At 38.7% G+C, this 21505-nt stretch overlaps 2 protein-coding genes across 8 annotated transcripts in view; one reads left to right on the top strand and one right to left on the bottom strand.

Moving 5' to 3' along the window:
- The window catches only part of fam131ba (family with sequence similarity 131 member Ba), a 63127-nt gene extending 60815 nt beyond the window's left edge, over positions 1 to 2312 (top strand). For all 7 annotated transcript variants that reach the window (XM_042506582.2, XM_088090379.1, XM_088090378.1 and 4 more), the window contains 2 exons: positions 1 to 132; positions 1137 to 2312. In XM_042506582.2, coding sequence (XP_042362516.2) covers positions 1 to 132; positions 1137 to 1367 — 363 coding nt within the window. In that variant the 3' untranslated portion in view covers positions 1368 to 2312. The remainder of the gene's footprint in view (positions 133 to 1136) is intronic.
- A 3948-nt stretch (positions 2313 to 6260) lies between these two features.
- The window catches only part of LOC121957637 (chloride channel protein 1-like), a 49014-nt gene continuing 33769 nt past the window's right edge, over positions 6261 to 21505 (bottom strand). The window contains exons 21-24 of the mRNA XM_042506335.2: positions 19754 to 19798; positions 17558 to 17662; positions 13046 to 13132; positions 6261 to 11358 (exon numbers count right to left, since the gene is read on the bottom strand). Coding sequence (XP_042362269.2) covers positions 10798 to 11358; positions 13046 to 13132; positions 17558 to 17662; positions 19754 to 19798 — 798 coding nt within the window. The 3' untranslated portion in view covers positions 6261 to 10797. The remainder of the gene's footprint in view (positions 11359 to 13045; positions 13133 to 17557; positions 17663 to 19753; positions 19799 to 21505) is intronic.

Here is a 21505-nt window from a genome sequence, read left to right on the forward strand (position 1 = left end):
GTGGAGATTGTTGGACAGCTGAGTGGACAAATGGCTGACATGGTCGGAGGAGTTGTGGAGACGGTTGGAGAGGAGTCAGAGTCCGGAGGTATCCCGGAGCAGCATGAAGAAGAAGAGGAGGAGCTGACAAAGGTGGGTTCTTTCATCCAAAACAGTCTGAATCCCTTTAGGTTTTGGTTTCTGTCTCAATCCCAGAGTCCTACAAACTGATAAATAAACGAGATAAGAGTAAAGGGCCAAAAAGACAACGAAACAGTAAAATAGTCCACAGCTTCATACATCTTTTTCAAAATAAAAACATACATTTTGTGGTCCAAACTAGATGTAAGGATCAATGTTGGATGTGATGTCTAATTAAGACAAATTATGACTGGCTGTTTGTATTTCCCTTGTGCATGAACTCTTTTGGAGTGATCCAGGCGATATTGTTTGCCACTTTTGTTCTCGTACTAGTCGTAGTATGGACTCTGCCATCCACTAGAGTTGGAATCATTTTTTAAAACTCTCTTTGTTATTGTTGTAGTTATTATAAAATTTTAGCTCCTCAATTATATTTAAGGTCTTTTATAAAAGTTTTTTTTAAATTATTATTTAAGAGGGTCATTTTTATACTGTTACTCTCTTGTTTTATCACTAGGGCACTGGTGCAATATTAATTTTATTTTATTTATTAGTAGCGCTGCTATTTTTATTTCGCCTCAGTACATGTTATCTTCTACGTGTTGTGTTGTCTTTTGTTGACTATGAGTGTGTTTGTTGTTGTCTATTATGCCATGTATGTACTCACGATGCAGCTATACGCACTATATGCCCAAGACAACTTTCCATCCGTGGAAAATAAAGTTAATCTTATCTTAGCTCATCTTGATGCAAGGTCACAGTGACCTTGACCTTTGACCATCAAAATCTATTTAGAATGTGAAATTCCTTCGAGGCGTTCTTGAGATATTGCTTTCACAACACTGGGACATAAAGATAAAAGTCAAAAGTCAAGCCAAAAAAGAGAAACTCAGATGATATAAGTGAGGAAACATGCAAACATTTGGGCTATTAAAAGGAAGAGCAGAGTCTTACATGACACAACCTAAACAGCATCCTAAACTGTCTTTTTAACGTATCACTTCCTGTCGTTACAGATAGAAGAGGTGACATTAACCTTGGAGCCGGAGCGGTGCTCTCTGACCCCGTCCCCGCTGAGGGAGGACGACTCCTCCACCAGAGGCTCAAGCCCGGGACTGCCATCGCAGACCGCCGAGCCTGTCGCAGAGAGGATACCATTCGACGTCACGCCCTGCGTCGTCCAATCACTAGAGGAGAAGGACGAAGAGGCGGAGGAGGGCTCTGTTGTTATTGTTGCGACCAACTAAATCATAAAACTGTCAAAAACAGGAAATAAATACTTCAATAATCAATCAAGCTACTCTACCCCATCCCCAAAGCCCTCCCAACTATTAACCCACTTTGAGTACAAGGAAACACAAGGAAACGCGAGACGACTTTTTCAGACGATAACGTGGGATGTAATGTACACAAACTAAATGCCAAGAAGCCCCCCCAAGTAACTGCGGGAAATGTGGAATAAAACGTATGTGACAATGAACACATCTAATTTAAAGTAGATAAAACACTTGAATTCAGTGTTCTGCTGAAACAAGCTGCGTGAGGATGAGATGAAGAAGTTTGGACCAACCGGACCAAAGAACCAGGACTGAGAGCTGAACTCTTGGACGGCTGTGAAATACGCAAAAGACATTTAAAAAAAAAAAAAAAAAAAGAAAATGTAGGACAAAAGAAGGATGGAAAGGCCCTAGTTTAAAATCAGTATCAGCGCAATACAACAAACATGGACACAACAAGGTCAAACAGTACCTGCAAATAACTCTGAGTGGTTGGTTCAGGTGTAGCATGTTAGATCTGAAAAACTTTGCAGGACCAGACACTTGACGTTGTCAGAGAGTTTCATTAGCTGAATAATGTATTTTACTTTGACAGCTTGTCTGAACCCCAGCTGAGATGTTCTGATGAGATTAAACCCATCCAGTGACCTGCGGCACACACTTAGAGTTATTTGCAAACACACGATCTGGACAAAACCAAAAGAAAGTGCATGCTTTTTAACAGTGACCTAGCCGTATAAACACAGTATACAAAGTAATAATATATCAAATTGCTTTTTCTAAAAAAAAGACAAAGAAAATCCAATAAACTGATATGTATTTGTATGAATGTAAGACTGTATGTATGTATAGTATGTATGTATGTATGAATGTAGCTTTGTTTGTGTGTAAAATATATATATTCTGGGAAACTGATTCTTCTTGGTGCTGTTTTGTTCCATTGTGATTGTAAAAGTGCACATACATGCACACACATTTGTACTTCTCGACTTACAGTGAACTTTACTGACATTATAAAATGCCCAACATGCATCGCCAAACTTTTGCAGTAGCTCTTACATAAACTTAATTCTAAGCTTAAACCACAAAGCAGCAATTCTGAAGTCTAGCTTTATTAATTTTCAACCTGGACCTTATTATCCATATTTTTGTATCAAAGTGACTAATAGGAACAACAGTTTTTTGGTCCAGTGTTGAGCAGAGCGCTGCAGTCAGCAACTGAAAAACAGCTTGCAATTTAACTGACTGGGGCACGTTGGCACTGTCAAACCCATCAGACTCCATTTAAATAAATAGTAATTTTATAAGCATGAAACACATTTTATTCACAGTCAACAGAAGCCAAAAAAAAAACCTACACTGAATCATTTCTGTTTGTTTTTTCAGTGTTACAACAATCACTGGCTCTAGGTTGGTTGAAATTTACCTTTAATTCATCCAGTTAGAGGTAAAAATATGCTGTCCCTATACCAGCTACAATTACATTTTATTTAAATAGAGTCTGGTGGCTTTGGTAATTATGGGGCCGTTTCTAGCTAAACAAAAATATACCTACATATTAACAAAAATATGTATCTTTTCAGGGATCATATCCTTTCCATAATGTTATCAGATGCTTGGAATAATAATCTGAGACTGAAAACATGCCCAGAGTGGTTATATTGCAGCCTGTTTTGCCGCTGCAGCACCTTCTCTCAATACCGGACCAAAAAAATTATTTACATTTATCTCTTACAAACAAAAACATAGGGTGAAAAACCAAAGTTAACATTTATAAAGGCAGGGCCAGAAAAAATGTCCTCACACTCTAAGTCAAACATTGGTCCCTCACAAAAATAGAAATATGAGAGCACAAATCACCGTAATGTTTGTGAGGACGTCGCATTCCCAGTACCTACTCATGCAACTTCGAGCAAACTGCAAATGCCTAGACTTCATTGGCTTTATTTTATCCTATTTCCAACCAAGTCTTGTGAGCCAAACAGCCAAAATGTCATCACTTTCCACTAACATCCTCACTCACAAGCCACAAAATTCAAATAGAGCCTAAAAAAGACTATCAAGACACTCACAAATAGTAAAATACTCTCTTAACATTCAGTACACACACGTATTAAACACACAGTCGTAGAGAGAAAGACAAAGAACGGACATGACCTCAGTGCCCTGCTGTTTATTTTTAACTCTGCAGTGTGAAGGTCAGAGGTTTTCTTGTAGTCATCAATTCCACTTGAACTGTTGTGATCACCACAACAGCCTCATTTATTACACTGGGCCTTCATCACTGTCTGGAGGCAAACAAGTGCCCTTGTCCAATCAAGTGCTATTATCCTTCTGAGATCTTTCTGGAGGTTGTGGTCAGCGGCTAGTGGTGTGTATTTGTGCAAGTGCCGACAGAAACATACAAAAGAAAACAAGTTTTACTGTGAGTTTGTTTTCTACATAATCTCTTCTAAGAGATTCTACCTACAGCTGCTGCAGAGGATGATTCACTCATAAACTCTAGCAATAAAGACCCGAGATGCCCCTGACCGCTGCGATAATCATCTGTCCTCTGTTTGTCCTCTTGCTGCTCAGAGATGTCCTCCTGTAAATCCTTCAGTCTCCGAACACAGTTTGAGTTTTATAAAGTGGCACCTGACTGCAGGAAATGAGGGACACCAAAAAATAAAAGGGACGGTTCACCCCCAAATCAAAACGACATATTTTTCTTCCAACCTGTAGAGCCATTTAACAACGTGCTTTGTTTTGGCGCGAGTTGTCGAGTGTTGTGATATCGGCCGTAGAGACGTTTGCCTTCTCTCTACTATAACGGAACTAAATGCTGCTCGACTTGTGTGAGCGACAAAAAATTTAATTTAAAAACTCAAAAGCAATGTTTCTTTCCAGAAGTCATGACCCGATTACTCAGGATAATCCACAGATCTTGTTGTGAGCAGTTTCATGTAGGAACTATTTTCTTTCTGCCAAACTACGCCCAACAACAGCATCAATGTGCAGAGAGAAGCATGTATCTTCTCATGGACGCGAGGCTGGAGCTTTCTCTACCCGACCCGCCTGGTTCTGGCCGGGTTGTAATTTCTCACTCCTCCCTCGGGCTTGAATCGGGTCGGGTTCTCGCCAAATTAACGTTTATTTAGTTTTTTATGAAAATGTTGTGAACTGTCTCATGCTGGAATGGCACTTAGCCAGGAGTTTTTATGGGCAAAATCAAGAGGGAAAGAGAGAGAAAGTGAGAAAGTGACAGAAAATGTGAAGAACCGAGAGAGAGAGATGCAAAAAGAGAGATATAGAAAGGGGGGCTGCAAGGCCAAATTGGTTGGTAGTTTCTGCTTCTGCCTCGCCAGCTGTGGAAGAGATGTAAATGTAAATAACAGAGTGAAGAGTGGTGATAAACATCTTCGTGCTGCGTCGCCATGCGTACTAGACGCAGTGAGGGGTGCTGACCTGTTGTGCACGAGATGACAAACAGAAGGAAGAGAAGAAGTGCGAGGAAACATCCCAGCTCTTAGCTTGCAATACATGTTTTAAAGTTAAAAAATATCTCATTTATAATTTATAAATTCAAAGACAAAAGTTCCTACATGAAACTGCTAACAATAAATTCTGTGGATTATTATGAGTTACTACGTCATGATTTCTGGAAAGAGACATCGCTGTTGAGTTTTTAAATGTCTTTTTTGGCGCTTTTAGTACCAGAAGTGCTAAGAGTGCCATCTAGTTCCATTATGAATGAATGAAAATGTATTTCAGACGTAAAAAAAACATTAAATTAGTTCCAACAAATCAGGAGAAGAAAGTGAAAAGCATTAACAAAATAAATTCCATTTACAAGCACTGACATGCCCAAAAAGAGGTACGAAGAAGTTTACACTGATTTAATCTTTTCTCTTCTCCACAAACTGTTATTAATCTTCATTTTCTATAAATATATTACATATACACACACATACATTGACCGAATTTCTACATCTCATTATAAAAGTTATTACCACATATCTATATTTCATAAATTATTTAAACTTATTTATACTGATACCTCAAACACTCGGCAACTCGCACCAAAACAATCTAGTTTGATAAATAGCACCACAGGTAAGAGGAAAAATATGTATGTTTGTTTCAGGGGTAGAAAGTGAAACTTATTGTAGCATTTTTGTCAGAATGAAATCACTGAGATGTCAGTCATGCTGTATAATTAAACAGGTGTTCAGTCACTTTAATTACTTCCATGGAGTCCATGCAAGCCGCCAGGTGATAGAAGTTTTCTTCCAAAATGGGATACCCATCATTTTAAATCCCTCACCACACAATAGTCTGCAAAGGAGCAATAACTAAATGTCTTAAATTATTTGCATTTCAAAACAAGGCTTCCAGAAGAAGTGACACCTACTCTTACAGAATAACATGAGATAAAAAAGGCAATTAAGAGAAGAAACTAGAAGTGGATCTAAAACTCCTGTCATCCTTTCAAAATTAAGTGAAGTTTAATATGACAGTCAATCATATGTGCTTTTGAGGTGTTACAGTAAGCTGCAAATTTAAATTAATAATACTTTTATATTTATTTTGGGGTTACACTGAAAAAGAACAGGGAATGTACTTTGTGACCAATTTGTGATAGATTTACTTTCGATGTTTGATGTATCAGAATCACAATATCTCAAAAAATCTTTTTTTCTTCTTTCTTTTTTTCTTGTACTGAAAAAATTCAAAGACTTTACATCATCTCCTGATATTTTCATTGCAAAAATGATTATTTCTGCCTACCTTGACTGAGCTCTTGTTCCAGGTGACCAAGTAAAACTGTTGTGACCTGTGCAAATGGAAGTAAAATTCAATCACATGAGTGCAAATAAAGCATTTCACTTAATAAAACTTTATTTTGCTACACCTTTCACAGTTTTATAAATTTGGAGATAACATTTGATTCTACTAAAAGATAAATAAATAAATATATCAACCACAACAACAGACGAACAAAAGACGTTATCACTTAGACCAGTACAGAGCCCTCTTAAGAAATAGACACACAATTTAATTCACACTGATGTAAAGAAAAAGCGGTTTGATCAATCTGCAGGTTTAAAGACTTTTAAGGCAGCACCTGAGCAAATGAATCCAGGAGATAAGAAGAGTGTGTGAGGGCTAATGGAGTAAGAAATTAAAGGGGAGGGTGCATCACAAGGAGAAAAGTCCAACAATACATGAATGCAGTTATTAAATACTTCACCTCCTAAATGATCATTTGCATATCAAATACTCATCCTGTTTACAGCGGAAATCTTGAAGAAAACTTTTTTTCTTGCATGCACGATTGGCAATTGGAGAATCCAAAAACAGCAAAAATCTTGATGAATTAAAAAAAGGGGTCCATGTTTAATAACAGCAAAAAAAAAAAAAACAAAAAAAAAACTCTCACACAACTCAAGCAGTAAAATCCAAGTCCCATTTATTCAGCCATGTGCTCAGTACTTCCCAAACAGACAGCCCTTCCAAAAATGGGGAACTGAGCTTGTTGATATTTTTTTAAAAAAAAAGACCTACCCTCTTAGTTTAGCTTTTAATTGAACTTTATCTATTTATCTGTTGACTGTTTATTAACATTTTATTTTAGCGTGTTTCACAGTTTAACATATTTATTTATCATTTCAGTTTGTGCTATTATGCTGTCATTTACCTCTTATTTACAGTTTGAGTATTTCACTTAATTATCTTTTACTATTAATATTATAATTTTATCTATTTATCTATTTATTTATTTATTTATTTTCTATCCTTCAAATGAATGAATTTTATTCTGCCTCTGGTTGTTTCCTCACTTTGGTACACTTCCTTCAGTTCCTGGTTTTCGGATACTCCTATTTTCTAGTGCTTTACTTGATGACAGTCTTGTTTTTTTTCATGTGTTTGTGTGCTTGTGCATGTGTGTGACCGTGCGTGTGCACACGCACGCGTGTGTGTGTGTGTGGATTCTGGCTTTATTGTGTGAAGCACTTTGTGTTACAGTATATTTGTATGAAAAGTGCATCACAAATTAAGTCTAATTGACCGATTGATTTAAAATAAAACACACTACGCTCTCTTCAGAGCTGCACTCAGTTGACAAAAACGTTAATTTACCTCGCTGAACACGGGAGTTGCTGGTCTATCACTGCCTCAATCAGTTAGTATATTTGTTTCATGTGTGACTTTTCTGAAACTCGTTAAAACATCAAAATCACAAAATACCACAAACAACCTAAAGAAAACAGTGATAGACCATGTTTGAAGAGTTGAAATAGTGTTTTTGTCAATGGAGTCTGACTTTGAAGAGAGTACATTTTAGTTTAACTTTCAGTTCAGTTTCCCAGTTGGAAAGGGCTGTTTGTGAAGTACCGAGCATACGACTGGATAAACGAGACATTGGTTAAGATGGATGCACAGGTTTTGTAAGAGCTTGTAAACAGATGTTTTGACTTTAATTCATCAAAATTCTGGATCACTGTAGAGGCATGAAAGAAAAACAAAGATTTTGTCATAAATTCCATGTAACAGGGAGGAGATATTGGTACACAATTGGTAATTTGGGGGGATGGGGTATTCCCTTAGGGTAATCATTGAGCAGCTCTTCAGATATTTTATGTATATATAGCAGTAACTGATTTTAAATAAGCAGGATTTCCACTCTTCATCAAAATTTAATTTTGCATTTGTTTAAAAAAAAAAGAAAACCTCCATTCAAGTGTCCATGTCCACTAAGAGGCTAGAGGGTAGATTGGTGAACTGTAATTTTGTTCTAACTTTGGGTTTAAAGTTCCATTATTCTGACATTTTGACATTAATAATCAATTTAAAAACTGTGTGTAGTCAAAAGTGTCATTTGTGGGGCTGAAATCAACAAGAAATATCTCCTAACCTTGAAACTCTACGAAGCTTTTAGCTTCATTTAGTTCACCATTTGTGTTCATGAACTGGTATACTTAAGTCTCTCTGCTCTCACTCGAGTAAATAGGGCAATTATTTGCTCTAATTTCAGAATATAAAACAAGAGAAGATGTCACTTTTTTGTGCACTAGAATAAAAATAAAGACTTTGTAGCTGCTAAGAGAAGGAAGTCTCACATGAGCAGATATAATGATCGTGAGAGGTCTGTATCAAATATTATTGCTAATGAAGTCATTTCTGAAGCTAATTAATGCATTAACTGGAAAATATCTGTCAACATGCATCTGCGTCTTCAATTAAGATATAGCTGTTACGTAACAAAATGTCAGCTGTCAATCACTGTCATGAGTGTTAGTCATCACTTTGTTATTGTCACTGTTTTTGGAGCATGAATCATTTCACATTTCTGAATAAAAAGCTTCTGTTGTTGTTTATGTGTTTGCATATTATAGTGCAACATCTTCATCATTAGTTATCCGAAGTAGTTGAGATTTTTGCAAAAAACTGAAAGAGATGCTTGTTAGGGAAAATGGGAAAAAATGGACCTGTGCAGCGGGGTTCGGCTGTCGTCAGCCGCCTTCAGCTAAACCATCTATCAACTTAACCGTGATGAGATGAGCTCTGAGGCTGCATTCACAAGGTCAGCACACAATTTGGAGGTCGTTTTGGGGCTTTGGCCAATCTTCCACAGCGGACTGAGCAGCTCCATTAGTCTACTGCTATCCAGATGGTCTGCTGCCAGCTCAAAAAATCAATAGCTCCCGCTCTCATCCAATAAAAACCTCTTTTTAAATACACATAAACGATCAGGTAACAACTACTGTGAAGGAGTTCACTGGGTGCACTTCTGGTTTGGATTACTCTTAAACACAGAACACTATCTTAATAAAAACACAAAGATGAAACATATGTTGTGCTGAAAATTGCTCTGACACAGAGATGTGGCTAATCAATCAATCAAAATCCAAAATAGTACAATGCAAATTACAGGAGTAAATTATACATCTATTCCACTGCAATGTTTTCGCTATGTGAATTTTCCACGATCTGCGAAGTACAATATTTACAATTAAAGGGAGCCTATTGTGCTTTTCATTATTTTCTATATTTAATGTTATAGTTTTGGATGTTTAAATTAGTATGGCCAAAGTTTCACATAAGGAGGTAAATATATGTAAAAGCAATCCCTGTGAACAAAAACTTAAAACTGTTCTGCACACTCCATTTCGAACTGTTTTTTCACTTTTGAGACAAGCTGCTGTCAGATTGTGACAGATTTCTTTCTAAAGTGTTTACATTACGCAGCTTACACTATAACATGTAGCCTAACCCTTGTTTAGGATCTGATTTTTTCTGAAACATGTATTGTTAAGAATTTGTAAAGAAATTCAATTTAGGAGGTTAAAAAGACAGCTGCTGAAGTGGCTGAATGAGACTGCAGAACATTATAGCGTGCCATACCTTGCCGAACACTGATTTAAAGCCTCACAGTGGTGGCAAAATAAACAGTTTTGTTTGTTTTTTGCCACAGAGCTGCCATCGTAATAACTCCAATGGAAAAATCCCATTAGCTTTTTGTTGAAGGAACCAGGGTGATGCTCCACGTTGGCCTACAGAGAAACGTCATCCCTGGAGCACTCTATTACAGAGGCAGAGAAAACATGGAAACGCAGACAAATCAGAGCAGTCCGGGCTTTTTTAGGGAGTGGGGCTTAAAGAGACAGGTGCTAAAAATGAGTTTCACATGAGGGGTGACTACAGGTGTTCCAGCTCAGACAGCATCCTTACAATAAAATGTTTTTTGAACATTAAACCATGTAAACATGTTCTAGTAGAAACCCAAAATATGTATATGTATGAACCTGGAGAGAACAGTTCCACTTAAACAGGTGGGTTAACTTGCCTTAGAGAGCCACTAACCGTGATAATTCATTTTTAAGAGTTTCAATGCTGAGTTTTGGTTGCCATAATTGTCTTAATGCTGTTTTGAATGCTATTACCCTCTGAAAAGAAAATAATAATGAAGGATGTTAAACATTTGACGTAAAAATTTAAAACAGTGGACATCAGCAGCAAGGACACAACCTAAGTGGATGAACCCCTGAGACTGTGAGAAGAACAACTAGAAAGAGAAAATGAGGAGGAAATGAAGCAAGAAAAATATGGGAAAAAAAAGAAAAAACATACAGAGCTCATTAAGGAAAGACAGAGAGGCTGGGGGTGGGCGAAGGTCTGTGAAATGAGCAGACAGAGTCCGTATGGGTGGGATAAACTGTCCTTAAAAATAGAAAAATAAAGCCTAAATTGGCGTAGCTTCAATCAAACAGATCTTTTTTTGCTATCGAAGTGGTGACAAAAAGAGGTAAATGGGTGTCCAAAGAACAAAGCAACAAATTAAGAACAAAAGAGGAAACTCACACCATTAAAAAAGTTTTCCATTATAAAAAAAACATAACTATCACTCCGGTCTAAACTAAACCATTGGCTCATCATCACTGTCCTCATCCCCCTCAAGGAGTCTCTGTAAAGGCCTCAGGGTGGGGGAGGGAGGAGAAGTAGTAGAGGAAGAAGGGAATGGGGGAGGAGTGGTGGAGGAAGGAGGGACAGGAGGAGGAGTAGTGGAGGAAGAAGGGACAGGAGGAGGAGTAGTGGAGGGAGGAAGGGTGAGGTTGCTGTTGTAACTGCAGCTCCGACTGGCCGAGCTGCAGGCGCCGGTGCTGCAGCTGACACCGCCGCTTCCTGCGCTGCTGCTGCTGTCCTCCACCTCCATTGTCACGCCCTCGATCCACACCTCCGTTTCATTCTCGTGGTAATGATGATGATGGTGGTGGTGGTGGTGGTGGTGAGGGGGAGAGGGGGATGGAGGCTGAGGGCCAGCCGGAGCAGAGGGTGAGGAGGTCGGAGAGGAAGGAGCAGTGGGAGAGGAAGGTGGAGGTTTAGAGACAGAGTTGTGGTTGTTGATGTCGCGAAAGCTGGCGAGCGGAGGACGGAGCCGGACGCCAGAGCGCGTGGAGCCCTCGATGGCTTTTTGGAGCTGGAAATAGATGGAAGGAAGAAGGAGAGAGGGGAAGAGAAAGAAAAGGAGGACAGAGGGAACAACAGTAGAAAAATAGAAAGTATGAGTGGAGAGAAAAAGGGAGAGGAATAAGAGGAAAGGACACAAAAAGAAAGCATAGTAATCTGGGTTCCCACAATTTCATGGACAAAATTTCACAACTTTTTCATGAATTTTCAAGGACAAATAATAAAATATCCTTTTCCCTGAATAAAATTATGGAGTAGATGTTGTTTGGCAAGAGTGAGTGACATAAGAGGTGGAGATGAAGAAAATAATGAGTAGAGGCAAAGGATGAGGTAAATCAAAGAAAGCCTAAATCATACAGAGAGATATTGATTGTGACAAAAAATGCTTATGAGACTAAAACTAAATCAGGAGCAAATTGGACTCCAAAGTCTCAGCAAACAGGACTTCCAAAATGTGAGTGTATTAAAAAAGGGGGAGGGCTTTTTCCTGACTTTGATCAATGGGAATTTAATTAAGTATGCTTCTTGCTTTTGGTTCCAGGTGACCTCCATAAGACAAGAGTTTCAGTTAAAAAATAAAAAATGATGATAATCGGAACAGTGAGTGCAGATCTCCACCGTGCAGCCACCCACACTAATCGCGACCTCACTAGACAATTTCTGTAATTCCAGCAGAAGCGTACCAGAAATTCATAAGAACATGCACCTTGTTTGTTTATGATGAGGCCATTGCACATTGTACAGAGCAGACAAATTTCTCCTGCTCACAGGCACTGTATGTGATATAGAGATACAACCTTATTATGTGGATAAGTGTAATTTTAATGACTAAAACAGCAACAAATCTCTGATCCATGTTGTTCACAGCTGGACTTTTGACCATATTAAGTTTGTCTGTAGGCTACAGTACAACAAAGAAGCCTTTCTTTTTAAAGAAAAACAAATTTAACTACATAACTTGCTTAATTACTTATGGTAGAAACACAGATATCAAAGAAAAATCAAATCAAATGAACAAATACTCCTGTTGAGGTACAGTACCGTGTGATAGACAGAACAGCCTGAATGTGGCACATCTGTGCCTAATGGCAGTGTCCCTCCCAGCACCCTTACAGTCAAAATGGCGGTGAAATAACAAAAATGTAGAATTATTCATCTGCTGTATATATCTGCATATAGCTGCTGTGACCATGTGAATTTCCCCATCTTATCTCGTATTGTGCCTAACTTTAGCGGATCATAGCAGGTTAATCAGCATTAATCTGCAGATGCTCCTGTTCAAAATGAGACCTACGTTTTCTATGGATGTCACTTTCTGAGCCATGACAAAGACCAAAATATGGCCTCCAGTAGATGGTATGGCTTGTTGTTGTTGACTGAGACGATTTTTGGAAAACTTGCGGCCCTTTCTGTCCAGTTAAGAGGAGTAAAGAATCAGCAGTAAGTAAGGGAGTGAATCTGGCACTTTTTTTTTTTTTTAACAACTATGAATCACTGCAACCATGACAGTTCCTTCAGCGTACAGTCAAAAATGTGCACTCAAAATATTAGGATGATTGGTCAAGTAGTCTGTTAGATTAGCTGCAGACATAAAGATACACAAACTCGCAAAATAACACACACATGATCCACTCCAGGATTACGCCTGGCAAAAACAAAAACAAAAAACACACATAGGTAAAAGTTAAGTTTCTTACCTCTTTCAGTGCCACCACTCCCACCAGTTTGCCAATACTGGTCACATAGGCATGACTAAGCCCCAGCAGTGAGAATAAGGTGTGGGTCTGTGGAGACAGAGCGGAAAGGTCACTCGTCAAATTACGACAAACCTGTAGTCCTCAGACCAGGACGGCCTTTTTACATCTGTCTGTGACCCCAGAGAATTTACAGGCTCTGTGCTTCTCTGTCAGCTCCGTCTAGACTCGATGCCACAGAGACAGAAAAATGAAAGCTAACTGGCTCGAGGCTCCAGGTTGAACCACAGAAAGAAAAAGTCCTTGAGTGTGTTTCCATGCTCAAAGAATTCTGTTCATTATTCGGCTAAGGTCGCACTTTGGATGAGCCTGTTTGTATGCATCAGCACACCTCGACCACAAAGCCCCATTTTTGCACATGAATAAGCAGAAAATTACCAAGAGAATGAAATTACACTGATGACACCGGAAAAACAAAACAAAACCAAACCAAAAAAACAGCATGGTGCGAGCAGTTTACTCTCTTCAGTATCGTCTAAACCTCTAAAATCCTGCATCTGCCTCAGATTTGGCATAATGAGGACGTGAGCTTTTCAAACCAATTGCACAGTGCAGGTAAGCTTGGTATTTTCAACCTGGACCCTATTTTCTGCGTTTTTGTGTGTAAATGACTGATAGGAACAATTTCTTAAACTGGTCCAGCATTTAATGAGACGACTGCAGCCGGCAGCAGTGAAACAGGCTGCGATGTAACTACTCTGGGCATATTTGCACCCTCAATGCAAATGCACTCAAAGTGCTTAATATTTAAGTGTCTGAAGTTGTATGTAAAGGATCTCTGCAGCGACTGAAATTTTTGTTTAACTAGAGACAGCCTAAAAATTCCATCACCAAACCCACCAGACTCGGCTTAAATAAACAATTATTAAAGCATGTATATAACCAGCATATTTTCACGTCTAATTGGGCAAATTTAGGGTTTATGTCAACCAAACCAGAGTAGGTGATTGTTGGAACAGTGGAAAGATGAACCAAGATGGGTTTTTTTAATGATTTATTTTGTTTTGGTCGAAAAGCTGACCGACCATTTCCCTGGGTCAAGGTTGGAAAATACCAACATTACCCTTGAAGAGTACTGATTCATACAAAATTTTTGTGATCAAATTTTTATTTGGGTTTGTGCAGAGTATAATAATGTATCATATATAAATAGCCACATCTCATCCATGTGTGCCCATATGTTTTTCAGATTTTTCAGGTGTTGATATTCCTCTCCCCTCCCTACCCCTGCTGGCTTAGAATGACCTGTGATGTATAAGATATAAATAAATAAATATATAAATATTTTTTGTTTTGAAAGAAAGAAAGAAATGAGAAGAAAACATGATTACGAAAAGAAAGAAAAAGTAACAAAATCCCACTCATTTTACCCAGATAATAATATTAATAGTACTATCACTATTACATGCACTGCCTGTACATATATTCTATATATGTGTATATGCATGTCATATATATCCATGTACAGCAGAAACAGATCCACACACACATGGATTGTGTGTGGATAGTAATTCATGATTCATGTGGAGCGTGAAATATCTGTGGCTCCAACAGTGACATGATGTAACTGCTGCCTTTGCATCGTTGCTCAATAAAGCGAGATTCCCCGACTGTCAGCACACCCAATGAAATAAATCATGAACTTAAGCTTGAACAGTCTCTCTTCCCTGAGCAACTACTGTTGAGTTGTCATTGAGAGAGGCCTTGCTTCTGTCCCAGTGGAGCTTCTCTTTCTTTGTACCGACCACTAAATAAATGAAACGTGAAGTGAAACGTGGGAGCTTCTTTTGTTTATTTCTCTGGCAGGAACAACGGTTTGTTAAAAAAATGGAAGTTTGCCTCACAATGACTGTGAATAACTAAAAACTTTCTTCATCTAGAACCAACAGGCACAACTCCCACATACGAATATCTGGGTGTTTATGTAACAACCCCTCCGCCTACTGACTACAGTAAATACGATTCTGTTCTCAGTCAAAAAATGAGACGATGCTGTGTCGATCTCCATTTATTCGGGCGACACTGTGTGAATAAATCCAAGTCTTCGTTGAGTGTTTTTCATGTGCCATTACCCCTCTGCCAAGGTTATCCACATCCCCGGCTGAATGAGATGTTACAGAAGTAAACAACTTAAGGAGCCGAGTGTGGAAGCATCAACAAAAGACCTGACGGCTGCTCGAGGTGCTGAACTCCATTTATATGCTTCTTTGCTTGTATAAAACCGCTGACAAAAAACATAAACTCTTGTCCACGGCAAATTTGCGCTTTGCAATAAAAATCCGCTGCAGGCTATCCATCCCAGTAATTACATGCAAATTACGATGTAGTGAAGAATACATTTGAATGAAAATGGAAGAAATTGACAATATTTTGACATTTTCTTAGAATATTTTTATGTTTGCTTGAGATATTTTCCTTTTTAAATGAGATAACGGTGCAGAAAATGGCGATGAAATGAAGCGGTTGAATGAATAAAAATTGCCTCAGGCTCATATAAAGGTGCTGTAACTGTGCATTCAGTTATTATCTGTATTACTTATCCTCTTCAGGGTCACAGGGTGAAGGTCGCCAAGCTTACATATAGAGATAAACAACCATTCATGCTTACATGCACATGTATGGGCACTTTAGAGTCAACACTTAAGCTAACCTGCATGTGTTGGACTGAGGAAGGAAGCTGGAGAATCAGGAAACCCACGCTGACACGACATATAAACTCCACACAGAAGGGCCAAAGTTGACCAGAGATTTGAGCCCAGATGCCTCTTTCTAAGAGGTGCCATTGCTTTTGTTTTAGGATTGATTTTACTTATTACTTTTAAAGTCCGTCATGGTCTTGCCCCATAATATTCATCTAAAATGCTGTCCCCATACCAACAAGTCCACAACCTGAGATCTCCAGACAGGAACCTGCTGACTGTTCCCACCTCACGCTTAAAGACGAAAGCTGGCCAAAGTTTGTTGTTAGGGCTCCTCGGTTGTTAAATGATCTGCCTGAGGAACTCTAGCTTGTTATGTCGCTATCTTCTTTTAAATCACTTTTAAAGACCTATTTGTAGCTAAAGGCATTTCTTTAATTTCGTTTTAGAGGATTATCATTATTGTTATACTGTGCCTTACTCCTGACACTGCACTTAAGTCTTGCACTGCTCTGATTTGATTTTTTTATTCAACCATTGCTTTTAAATTTCCCTTTTGTGTTGTATTTTTTACTTTTTAAAACTTTTCTTGTGTGTTTTTATATATGTTTTTGTGTTTTTTGATACGTTTTTTTATGATAGCTCGAACCAGCACACCACTGTGCTGCTCCAGCTTGCTGTATAACATTACACCCAAAAAGTAAAGTGTCTTTGGCCAGTTAAACAGCTTTTTGTTTTTATATCTAACACACACAACAGAAAATCTGCTGCTGAGGGCGGAGCATATCTTGGCATGTAGAGCACAAGTCAGAAAAAATATTTTAAATTTTGGCAAAATGACTCAACAAGTGTTTACTTATAACTTCGCAGCTACAGCAGACAAGTGGTTCCCACTAACAGCTGCTGATTAAGAAGCGAGACATATGCTGCACGTTTTACTGCCTGGAAAGTGTGAGATCGAGTGCTTGCTGCTACTCTTGTGTGAACTTTCAAGGGCGCAGAGGCAGGTTGTGCATGATAGTGCTACAGGACCATAACCAGCACTCTATCATAGCCTACTTACAAGAAATCCCAAGATCAGAGCTGATCTTCTTCTAGGTGAGCAATAAAATATTAATCGTGAAGCTCTGGGTAGCCCTGCACTGAAATGATCGACCTCTCCTCCATATTTTCCACAGGCTGATTTTTTTAAAGAAGACAGAACAGATATCTGCTGGCTGTGATTGGTTGTTCCTCATCACATGACACTTTGAGTGCGGTTTCTTAATCAAAAACAATGGAATTGAGGTGGCATAAAAGTCATTAAAAAATTATTTGTGGTGTTTGAGACCATAAATAGAGAGATTTTGAGCTTTTCAAATAAAATTTTAGACCTATTTTTTCAAAATGATCTCTAAATTACATCGACTTGATTCTTATTTTTGGGACCTGTATTAGTCTAACTGGATGATCCTTTATTTTGTCTCAACAAATTAGCCTAATTGGATAATCTAAATAGAAAAAACACTTTGACAAAAATGTTGTGAATTTTTGTTGACTAAAATGTTTTGAGTTTTTGTTGACTAAAACTATAACAGATAAAAATGACTAAACGTGACTAAAACTTATAAGCATTTTCATCTCAAGACTCAGACTTAACCTTAAAATAGCTGCCAAAATTAACACCATCATATACACATTTTCCACACTGCGTCCTGGGTTAAAATCTTGTTTTTACAGAAACTGAATTACATTAAGAAACCAAGGTGCTCTTAAACAATTGCTAAACTTTGATATAAACATCTGCTGACCCCTGCGTTTATCTCTCCCCACCAACCTTGTGCAATGATGTTCGCTCGACCAGCTGGAAAGGCGACGGGTCTATTCGTATCTCATCGATTTCCATCGGCTTGTCCATCTCTGCCTCTTCCCACGCTTTGATCTGCAGGAGGAGATAAAAAGCGAGGTCACAGAGGTGGAACAGGCTCCCATGGATTTCCTATTCAAATGTACAAATTCAGTCAGGGGGAACATCAGGATTTGATTTTATGTTGGGTTATATACATCAAGCGTATGATTAAATATATATATATATAAGGCAACAATATCAACAGTTAAATAAACCATCAGAAGCTGTTTGTGGGTGTAAATGTGAAGGTGTGTGTGTGTTTGAGCAGTGTGTGTAGGGGGGAGAGGTTGGTTTGCTCCCACTGAGGAGAGTTTTGCAGCTGTGAAAAACCTTGAAACCTTGTGTTGCGTCCTTGCGTGTCACCGGTCTCCCCTCTGAGATTTAGGATGTCTGACACCTTTTAGCCTCTCTATGGATTTTACCTACGAGCCTCTGCCTGCTGTGACAGGGGCAGCAGTCTCGAAGAATTTACGGGGCGATGTTATGAGGCGTTTTGGGAAAGTGCCAGGCAGAGTAAAGGGAGAGCAGCAGACAGAACAGGACTGGAGGGCACAATATTGTTTTGGTGCTCTTGACTGGAAAAAAAAAGATGTCTCGTTTAACATTCTGGCTGCGTTCACACTGCAGTTTAAAAGTGCCCCAATTCTCAGTCATCTCCTCAAATGTGACACAGATCCCCAACACCTGTGACCTACATGTGACCAATCTGAATGCTAATGTTGAGATTTGCCAGCATGGACTTCATAATAAGTAACACTCTGTTCTTTTAGTTAATTTAGTTTAGTTCATCACGCTATATTTCACTCCGCAGTGCCAGACTTGGCAAGGACAAAATGACATAATCTATAAACCAAGGATCTCTGTCTGTATGTGTGAATGTGTGTCCTTTGTACATCACCAGAGACGTTCATCTATTCTAATCCAACACTGGAAGGCGGATTACTGAGGACCAAAAAACATGCAGCGTCAGAGTTGGTACGATTTGGACAAAAGACATTTTTAATATTGAGTGTATTACATTGGTGTTTCTGACCACAGGTAGCCGTGATTTGAGTGTTTGTCCTTGCCATACTAACTCATAATAATAATAATGCAGTGTTTCCCACATATTCATTGATTTGTGGTGGTCTGCCAGGATATCAACACCTAGCGCCACATAATGATTTTCTATTTTTGGAGCTGGACCGCTCGTTATTGGAATTCACCGCTCGTATTAATTGTGCCACTCTCTAGTAGCACAGAGCATACCAGGGTTCCTGCAGCTAAATTAGACTTAAGACTTTTTTAATGCTACTCAGAGTTAAGTTTAAGACTAGTTCTCTTATTACCAAAACTGAAGGACAATTTTATTTTGCCCAAGTGTTCATTGTAACATAAACCACGAAATGTTGACAAAAACAACCCTTTTAGAGTGGAACACATGGAAGTCAACTATATTAGAATTAAAGTATCAATTTGGTTTGCAGACAGCAATGGGAAATATCTGGAATTTCTGGGTAATTTTGTGTTTCTTACTCTGCATGTGACATTCAACTGCTTGGTTTCCCACCATGAACAGTTCAAAAAGAGAAATTGATCAAATTCAACAACAGAAATATGTCATTAATTATTTTGAGATTTTACAATACAACGCCAGAAAAAATAATAAATTCTACTTCCCTTGTCTGAATTTTTAATTTATTTAGTCACTTTATATACCAATCAAGGCCTTATTTTAAAACTAATGAATGAAAATCCTTTTAGGACTTTTTAAGAATTTGCAGAAACCCCGGCATACTTTGGGCACAGTTGAAGCAGAAGGTACAGCGAAAATGAAAGCTCATCGTTCATTGCACTGTGTCAAAAAGTTTGCATTCACTCCCAGCAGCTGCTCCTCTCATCCATAAATTTGATCTGATCAGCTATGACTGGATCGACTGATTTATTATTCAGCCCGTGGCCCAAACTCCACAAACTGCTGCAGCAGAAAAAAATGCTTATGAAAAGTTCCACCTGTTTGTCTTCAGGGACCCGCAAAAAATCTCAATCTCAATCTCATGATACAAAGGGAACAAAAAAAACCCCACAAGTTTGCTAAGCAGACACTCGTGTAAAAACCATGCAACTCCACTATCATTACCATACCTCCTCTGGTGTCATTGTGTCTGACAGGGGGGGAGGACGGGGCTCCTGGAGACAAAGAAAGAAAGAGACAGATGAGAGATGAGGCATATTTGTGAGTCACATCCGCACCTCTGAACCGGGCCGGATGTCAGCTCTACATTGAGAAAGTCTCATCTGAATCTTACATGAGGGGAGCGAAGGGAAAGCAACTCAAAGCACAATCTGTCTCATATTTCTTGATACAGTTTTTTAACCAGGTTGGTCCCATTGAGATTAAGAAACTCTTTTTCACGGGACACCTGAATTGTGGGAGAACGGACATAGCTGATTGCATGTACTTATTAATGGAAAAAGTAGCCATGTGCATTAATGCAGAAAATTGAGGATGCCATGCATCGTGGTATTGAATCAAATTGTTGACATGATAATCGTAATCAATTTGAATAAATAGACCAGTGAAGCTGCACAGCACCACTGAGAATGTTATTTTTTATCTGCGATTTTGGATTGATTGCTGCAACGATATTGTAATGATGTCTCGTAAAGCCATAGGGTTGGGCACATGTGTGTGCATGACACAAATAAAGAAATCAATTAATCTATCATTACAAGCAAATACAGCTGGTGATTAAAATGTATTCTAAATTGTCTACAGAAATACCTTGTTTTCCCTTTAAGAAATTCAATATTTAATTCATATAAATATATTGGATTGGATTTCTGTCTCTCACAGACAAATTTAGGTAACATTTGTTGTAATGAAGTTTCTCTCATCCAGTTTTCTTCAGTTCATCACCTCCACGGCACATCCAGCAGCTTTGTGAGTAAACTGGATGCAGTAGGTGAAACTCAGGCCAACATCTGCTGTGACTTATGTTGTGAAACTGAATGAATTAGCGATGCGTCCCTCATTATTCACTCAATGTTCATGCAGGTTGGCTCTTTCTGTCCTTGAAGCAAAAAAATTATGTGAAGCAGGTGTGTGGTTTCTATGTATAAGCGCAGCAGGGAGCTAACCTTTTTTTTTTGATCAACAACATGCACAGAAATCAATGAAAGGTTTGACATTTTTTAAAAGCTCAGTTATTTTTATCTCACCTGTACAATTCAGTAGTTGCTTGTCTGCAATCTGTGCCGCTGCATTACCTTTCTTTTTGTTTGTCACAGCAATTATACTAATGCAAGAATTAACAAGATGCTGTCGCTATTACAGCAGCCAGATAATATTCTAAAGGTCAGCGTCTGGTTACCTGCCATCAGGGGCCTGTAAAGTAAATAAACACCTGATTCCCAGCCAGAATTCAGCTGTGGTTTGGCTTGATTGTTGGTGGCAATATCCTACTGTGTGTCTATTTGATATTCAGGGTTGTGGCTGCTGCTGTAAAAACAATCCCCATTGCAGGAACAGGATTGAATCCAAAAACACAATAGAGAATCAAACTGGTAATACACACGGCACAGCGGTAGGCACAACAGAAATCAAATTCTAATCTTGCAAGCTTACAAGCATATGCTTATTTCCAATGTGGTTTTCACTCTTTCTCGTATAAACAGACGGCATGTATTGCTTTTCCTGTGAGCCCGGCTCACCGCCAAGCCGAATAATGACTCTACCTCCAGTATCTGGCACCCCCATTTCCATATGAGAAGGTTGAAAGAAAGATGCTCGGCTTCGGGGAGTTTGTCTGAGGGTGAGGGAGCAGTCGTGTATTCATGTGTGTCTGTCAATCAGATAAGTGTGTATCTGCCTGAATAGACAGCAGACCCCACAAT

Source organism: Plectropomus leopardus, chromosome 17 (genome assembly GCF_026936395.1).
Source record: "Plectropomus leopardus strain MGB_pleo_1.0 chromosome 17, ASM2693639v1, whole genome shotgun sequence".
NCBI classification, from domain to species: domain Eukaryota; kingdom Metazoa; phylum Chordata; class Actinopteri; order Perciformes; family Serranidae; genus Plectropomus; species Plectropomus leopardus.